Source organism: Pezoporus flaviventris, unplaced genomic scaffold, assembly GCF_033815535.1.
Source record: "Pezoporus flaviventris isolate CSIRO_AGI_PZ_B2104156 unplaced genomic scaffold, CSIRO_AGI_Pfla_v1 ptg000664l, whole genome shotgun sequence".
Classification (NCBI taxonomy): domain Eukaryota; kingdom Metazoa; phylum Chordata; class Aves; order Psittaciformes; family Psittacidae; genus Pezoporus; species Pezoporus flaviventris.
This window is the reverse complement of record NW_026893210.1, coordinates 42,162-50,257: the sequence shown is the minus strand read 5'-3', so window position 1 is coordinate 50,257 and position 8,096 is coordinate 42,162. Positions and strand designations below refer to the sequence as shown.

Here is an 8,096-nt window from a genome sequence, read left to right as displayed (position 1 = left end):
GCGCCGGCCGGCCGCCGCGCTCCTCGGAGAGCCGCGAGGCGATCTGCATCTCGAAGATGGTGTCCTCGCAGAAGCTCACGAAGAGCTCCATCTTCTCGGCCTCGCCGCCCTCGTTGACCACGTCGAAGATGAACTGCCGCTTGGACTCCTTGACCTGCGGCATCTCCCACTGCGCCTTGTTGGCGGCGCTGATCTCGAAGTAGAGGCGCTCGATGCGCCGCGCCGCCCCCATGATCTCGATGCGGCCCAAGAAAGGGCGGAAGTACTCCAAGATGCTGGAAGCTTGCTCCAGGAAGGTGCGCAGGCGTTGGTCGTGGGGCACGTGCTCGGCCAGGTTGGTGAGGAGCACGGCCACGTTGAAGCCGATGTCGCGCGCCGGCTCTTGGAAGCGCCCGGCGAAGGCGTCCACGTCGATCATCTCGTTCTCGTCGGCTTCGGAACACGAGAGCAGGAACTGGATCTCGGCGGCTTCGAACTGTTTCTGGTTGTCCATGGCCTTCTGGAAGTCCTTCTTGGAGATGAGGCCCCGCGGGTCGGTGACGGAGGCGCGGAAGGCGTCCGAGGCCACGATGTCGCGGAGCTTGAGGAACATGTCGAAGAACTTGAGGATCATGGTGACGTTGGCCGAGGACTCCACCAGCATGTCCACCATCTGCCGGGCGATGGTGCCGTTCACCACGTTGCCTATGGGGGGGACGGGACGGAGAGTGAGGGATCAATGGAGGAGGACATGGGGGGAGGTTGGGGGGCATTGGTTGAGAAGAGAAGGAGGGAGGGGAGAGGATAAAGGGGAGGGGGCGGGGAGACCTTGGTGGGGCAAGGGGGCACCTTGGGTGGTCAATGACAGCTTGGGTGGTCAATGAGACCTTGGGTGGTCAAGGGGCACGTTGGGTGGTCAAGGGATCCCATAGGTGGTCAAGGGGCACCTTCGGTGGTCAATGACAGCTTGGGTGGTCAAGGGGCACGTTGGGTGGTCAAGGGGCACGTTGGGTGGTCAATGACGGCTTGGGTAGTCAAGGGGCACGTTGGGTGGTCAAGGGGCACGTTGGGTGGTCAATGACGGCTTGGGTGGTCAAGGGGCACATTGGGTGGTCAAGGGGCACGTTGGGTGGTCAAGGGATCCCATAGGTGGTCAAGGGGCACCTTGGGTGGTCAATGACACCTTGGGTGCTCAATGGACCCCTTGGGTGCTCCATGACCCCTTGGGTGCTCCATGGACCCCTTGGGTGCTCCATGACCCCTTTGGGTGCTCAATGACCCCTTGGGTGCTCAATGACCCCCTTGGGTGCTCCACGACCCCTTTGGGTGCTCCATGGACCCCTTGAGTGCTCAATGACCCCCTTGGGTGCTCAATGACCCCTTTGGGTGCTCAATGGACCCCTTGGGTGCTCAATGACCCCTTGGGTGCTCCATGACCCCTTGGGTGCTCCATGACCCCTTTGGGTGCTGCATGACCCCTTGGGTGCTCAATGGACCCCTTGGGTGCTCCCTGACCCCTTGGGTGCTCAATGGACCCCTTGGGTGCTCAATGACCCCTTGGGTGCTCAATGGACCCCTTGGGTGCTCCCTGACCCCTTGGGTGCTCAATGGACCCCTTGGGTGCTCAATGACCCCTTGGGTGCTCAATGGACCCCTTGGGTGCTCAATGACCCCTTGGGTGCTCAATGGACCCCTTGGGTGCTCAATGACCCCTTGGGTGCTCCATGACCCCCTTGGGGTGCTCAATGACCCCTTGGGTGCTCAATGACTCCTTTGGGTGCTCCATGACCCCTTGGGTGCTCAATGGACCCCTTGGGTGCTCAATGACCCCTTGGGTGCTCAATGGACCCCTTGGGTGCTCCATGACCCCTTGGGTGCTCCATGACCCCTTGGGTGCTCAATGGACCCCTTGGGTGCTCAATGACCCCTTTGGGTGCTCAATGGACCCCTTGGGTGCTCCATGACCCCTTGGGTGCTCAATGGACCCCTTGGGTGCTCCATGGACCCCTTTGGGTGCTCCATGACCCCTTGGGTGCTCAATGACCCCTTTGGGTGCTCCATGGACCCCTTGGGTGCTCAATGACCCCTTGGGTGCTCCATGACCCCTTGGGTGCTCAATGGACCCCTTGGGTGCTCCCTGACCCCTTGGGTGCTCAATGGACCCCTTGGGTGCTCAATGACCCCTTGGGTGCTCCATGACCCCTTGGGTGCTCAATGACCCCTTGGGTGCTCAATGGACCTCTTGGGTGCTCCATGGACCCCTTGGGTGCTCAATGGACCCCTTGGGTGCTCAATGACCCCCTTGGGTGCTCCATGGACCCCTTGAGTGCTCAATGACCCCTTGGGTGCTCCATGACCCCTTGGGTGCTCAATGGACCCCTTGGGTGCTCAATGACCCCTTGGGTGCTCAATGGACCCCTTGGGTGCTCCATGGACCCCTTGGGTGCTCCATGACCCCTTTGGGTGCCCCATGGGGCCTGCCCCCCCGCTATGGCTGATGGGAACGGGGTGCCCCCTGCCCATTGGCTGTTGGAGGGAGGGGGCGGAGCCATGTGCGCACCCTCCAGCAGGGACAGCAGCATCACCACCATGTCCTTCTGCAGGTCCAGCAGCTCCTTCAGCAGCTCGATCTGGCTGGAGTGCTGGGGGGCAATGGGGGGCAATGGGGGGCACCGTGAGTGCCATTGACCCCATTGAGCCCCATTGCCTCCATTGCCCCCCATTGACCCCCTTTGCCCCCATTGCCCCCATTGCCCCATAGCCCCCATTGCCCCCCATTGCCCCCCATTGCCCCCCTTTGCCCCCATTGCCCCATTGCCCCCCATTCCCCCCATTGCCCCTCATGTCCCCATTGCCCCCATTGCCCCCCATTGCCCCATAGCCCCATTGCCCCAGAGCCCCCCATTGACCCCCATAGCCCCATTGCCCCCATAGCCCCCATATCCCCCCATTGCCCCATAGCCCCCCATAGGCCCCCATAGCCCCATTGCCCCCCATAGCCCCCCATAGCCCCATTGCCCCCCATTGCCCCATAGCCCCATAGCCCCATTGCCCCATAGCCCCATTGCCCCATAGCCCCCCATTGACCCCCATAGCCCCATTGCCCCCATAGCCCCCCATAGCCCCATTGCCCCCCATTCCCCCCATAGCCCCCCATTGCCCCATAGCCCCATAGCCCTCATTGCCCCCATTGCCCCATAGCGCCCCATAGCCCCCATAGCCCCCCCCAGCCCCATAGCCCCCCATAGCCCCCCAGCCCCATAGCCCCCCATAGCCCCCCATTGACCCCCATAGCCCCATTGCCCCCATAGCCCCCATATCCCCCCATTGCCCCATAGCGCCCCATTGCCCCATAGCCCCATTGCCCCATAGCCCCCATAGCCCCCCATAGCCCCATAGACCCCATTGCCCCCCATTGCCCCATAGCCCCATTGCCCCCCATTCCCCCCATAGCCCCCCATAGCCCCCATAGCCCCATAGCCCCCCATAGCCCCATAGCCCCCATAGCCCCCCATTGACCCCCATAGCCCCATAGCCCCCATAGCCCCCATAGCCCCCATAGCCCCATAGCCCCCCATAGCCCCCCATAGCCCCATAAGCCCCGCTGCCACCTGGGGCCAGTTTCTTCATCATGTGGGCGAAGACGTGGAGGAAGCCGATGACGGCGTCCCAGAGGCGGCTGTGGGCCAGGCTCTGCTGGTTCCCCGTGCACGGGCCCTGTGGGGCGGCCCGGGGGCAATGGGGGTCAGGGGGGACATGGGGGGCAATGGGGACATGGGGGGCAATGGGGGGCAATGGGGGGCAATGGGGACATGGGGGGCAATGGGGGGCAATGGGGACATGGGGGGCAATGGGGGGCAATGGGGACATGGGGGACATGGGGGCAATGGGGACATGGGGGGCAATGGGGGGCAACAGGGACATGGGGGGCAGTGGGGGACATGGGGGGCAATGGGGGACATGGGGGGCAATGGGGACATGGGGGGCATGGGGGACATGGGGGGCAATGGGGGTCAGGGGGGACATGGGGGGCAATGGGGGGCAATGGGGACATGGGGGGCAATGGGGACATGGGGGCAATGGGGGGCAATGGGGACATGGGGGGCAATGGGGACATGGGGGGCAATGGGGGCATGGGGGGCAATGGGGACATGGGGGTCAGGGGGGACATGGGGGGCAATGGGGACATGGGGGGCAATGGGGGTCAGGGGGGACATGGGGGGCAATGGGGACATGGGGGGCTATGGGGACATGGGGGGCAATGGGGACATGGGGGGCAATGGGGGACATGGGGGGCAATGGGGGTCAGGGGGGACATGGGGGGCAATGGGGACATGGGGGGCAATGGGGGGCTATGGGGACATGGGGGGCAATGGGGACATGGGGGGCAATGGGGGACATGGGGGGCAATGGGGGTCAGGGGGGACATGGGGGTCAGGGGGGACATGGGGGGCAATGGGGGCAATGGGGGGCAATGGGGACATGGGGGGCTATGGGGGGCAATGGGGGGCAATGGGGGGCAATGGGGACATGGGGGGCAATGGGGACATGGGGGGCAATGGGGGCAATGGGGGGCAATGGGGACATGGGGGGCAATGGGGGTCAGGGGGGACATGGGGGGCAATGGGGGCAATGGGGGGCAATGGGGACATGGGGGGCAATGGGGGGCAATGGGGGGCAATGGGGACATGGGGGGCAATGGGGGGCAATGGGGACATGGGGGGGCAATGGGGGGCAATGGGGACATGGGGGACATGGGGGCAATGGGGACATGGGGGGCAATGGGGGGCAACAGGGACATGGGGGGGCAGTGGGGGACATGGGGGGCAATGGGGGACATGGGGGGCAATGGGGACATGGGGGGCAATGGGGGACATGGGGGGCAATGGGGGTCAGGGGGGACATGGGGGGCAATGGGGACATGGGGGGCAATGGGGGACATGGGGGGCAATGGGGGTCAGGGGGGACATGGGGGGCAATGGGGACATGGGGGGCAATGGGGGGCTATGGGGACATGGGGGGCAATGGGGACATGGGGGGCAATGGGGGACATGGGGGGCAATGGGGGTCAGGGGGGACATGGGGGTCAGGGGGGACATGGGGGGCAATGGGGGCAATGGGGGGCAATGGGGACATGGGGGGCAGTGGGGGGCAATGGGGGGCAATGGGGGACATGGGGGTCAGTGGGGACATGGGGGTCAATGGGGCAATGGGGGTCAATGGGGGTCAATGGGGGTCAGTGGGGACATGGGGGACATCCCAGGGCCACCAAGGTCTTTGGGGACCCCTGGGGTCCATGGTATCTCTGGGTCCCATCGTGTCTATGGGTCAGTCTCTATGGGTCTCTATGGGTCGCTATGGGTCGCGATGGGTCCCTATGTGTCCCTATGGGTCGCTGTGGGTCTCTATGGGTCCCTATGGGTCCCTATGTGTCCCTATGGGTCCCTATGGGTCCCTATGGGTCTCTATGGGTCCCTATGTGTCCCTATGGGTCTCTATGGGTCCCTATGTGTCCCTATGGGTCTCTATGGGTCCCTATGTGTCCCTATGGGTCTCTATGGGTCCCTATGTGTCCCTATGGGTCCCTATGGGTCCCTATGGGTCCCTATGGGTCTCTATGGGTCTCTATGGGTCCCTATGTGTCCCTATGGGTCTCTATGGGTCCCTATGTGTCCCTATGGGTCTCTATGGGTCCCTATGGGTCTCTATGGGTCTCTATGGGTCCCTATGGGTCCCTATGGGTCTCTATGGGTCTCTATGGGTCCCTATGTGTCCCTATGGGTCTCTATGGGTCCCTATGTGTCCCTATGGGTCTCTATGGGTCCCTATGTGTCCCTATGGGTCCCTATGGGTCCCTATGGGTCTCTATGGGTCTCTATGGGTCCCTATGGGTCCCTATGGGTCTCTATGGGTCTCTATGGGTCCCTATGTGTCCCTATGGGTCTCTATGGGTCCCTATGTGTCCCTATGGGTCTCTATGGGTCCCTATGTGTCCCTATGGGTCCCTATGGGTCCCTATGGGTCTCTATGGGTCTCTATGGGTCCCTATGGGTCCCTATGGGTCTCTATGGGTCTCTATGGGTCCCTATGTGTCCCTATGGGTCTCTATGGGTCCCTATGTGTCCTATGGGTCTCTATGGGTCCCTATGTGTCCCTATGGGTCCCTATGGGTCCCTATGGGTCTCTATGGGTCCCTATGTGTCCCTATGGGTCTCTATGGGTCTCTATGGGTCCCTATGTGTCCCTATGGGTCCCTATGTGTCCCTATGTGTCTCTATGTGTCCCTATGTGTCTCTATGGGTCCCTATGGGTCCCTATGGGTCTCTATGGGTCGCTGTGGGGCGCTGTGGGGCTCACCTGGATGTACTCGGTGAGGCTGTTGAAGACCTGCTTGGCCACGGCCATGGCCTTGGAGAAGTTCCGCTTCCCGTGCTCGTCGATGACCTCCTTGCCCGAGTAGTACCAATAGAAATCACTGATGGACTCCTGCCGGACCCAGCGGGCATCAGCGCCATGGGGCGCCATGGGGCGCTATGGGGCGCTATGGGGCGCTATGGGGTGCTATGGGGCGCTATGAGGCGCTATGGGGCGCTATGGGGCTCTATGGGGCGCTATGGGGCTCTATGGGGCTCTATGGGGCGCTATGGGGCACTATGGGGCACTATGGGGCGCTATGGGGCTCTATGGGGCACTATGGGGCACTATGGGGCGCTATGGGGCGCTATGGGGCTCTATGGGGCGCTATGGGGCGCTATGGGGCTCTATGGGGCGCTATGGGGCACTATGGGGCACTATGGGGCGCTATGGGGCTCTATGGGGCCACTATGGGGCACTATGGGGCGCTATGGGGCACTATGGGGCGCTATGGGGCGCTATGGGTGCCATGCGTCTCTATGGGTGTCATCGGTCTCTATGGGTGCCATGCGTCTCTATGGGTGTCATCGGTCTCTATGGGTGCCATGGGTCTCTATGGGTGTCATCGGTCTCTATGGGTGCCATGGGTCTCTATGGGGCGCTATGGGGCGCTATGGGGCGCTATGGGGCGCTATGGGTGCCATGCGTCTCTATGGGTGCCATCGGTCTCTATGGGGCGCTATGGGGCGCTATGGGGCGCTATGGGGCACTATGGGTGCCATTTGTCTCTATGGGTGCCATGGGTCTCTATGGGGCGCTATGGGGCGCTATGGGGCTCTATGGGGCGCTATGGGGCGCTATGGGGCTCTATGGGGCGCTATGGGGCTCTATGGGTGCCATGCGTCTCTATGGGTGCCATGCGTCTCTATGGGTGCCATGGATCTCTATGGGGCGCTATGGGGCGCTATGGGGCGCTATAGGGCGCTATGGGGCTCTATGGGTGCCATGCGTCTCTATGGGTGCCATTCGTCTCTATGGGTGCCATGGGTCTCTATGGGGCGCTATGGGGCGCTATGGAGCTCTATGGGGCGCTATGGGGCTCTATGGGGCTCTATGGGTGCCATGCATCCCTATGGGTGTCATCGGTCTCTATGGGGCGCTATGGGGCGCTATGGGGTGCTATGGGGCGCTATGGGGCTCTATGGGGCTCTATGGGTGCCATGGGTCTCTATGGGGCGCTATGGGGCTCTATGGGTCTCTATGGGTGCCATGGGTCTCTATGGGTGCCATGCGTCTCTATGGGTGCCATGGGTCTCTATGGGGCGCTATGGGGCGCTATGGGGCACCATGGGGCACTATGGTCCCTATGGGTCTCTATGGGTTCCATGGGTCTCTATGGGTCTCTATGGGTTCCATGGGTCCCTATGGGTCCCTATGGGTCCCAATGGGTCCCTATGGTCCCTATGGGTCCCCGTGGGCCCCACGGCACCTGCAGGCGCAGCAGGTAGTCCACGGTGCAGATGATGATGTTGATGGTGGTCGTGTTCCCCGTCTGCGTCCGGAGGTAGTTCTGGAAGTCTGGGGGGCGGCGGGGTCAGCGCTGCCCCATAGCCCTGCCCCATAGCCCTGCCCCATAGCCCAGCCCCATAGCCCAGCCCCATAGCCCAGCCCCATAGCCCTGCCCCATAGCCCAGCCCCATAGCCCTGACCCATAGCCCAGCCCCACAGCCCAGCCCCATAACCCAGCCCCATAGCCCACCCCC

At 63.0% G+C, this 8,096-nt stretch overlaps 1 protein-coding gene across 1 annotated transcript in view; it reads right to left on the bottom strand.

Annotated features, from left to right (window-relative positions):
• Positions 1–8: 8 nt before the first annotated feature.
• The window catches only part of LOC133264142 (ryanodine receptor 1-like), a gene marked incomplete at its 3' end in the record, with an annotated part of 46,216 nt that continues 38,128 nt past the window's right edge, over positions 9–8,096 (bottom strand). The window contains 5 exon segments of the mRNA XM_061444067.1: positions 9–684; positions 2,540–2,620; positions 3,591–3,696; positions 6,337–6,465; positions 7,823–7,911. Of these exon segments, the coding sequence (XP_061300051.1) occupies positions 9–684; positions 2,540–2,620; positions 3,591–3,696; positions 6,337–6,465; positions 7,823–7,911 (1,081 nt within the window).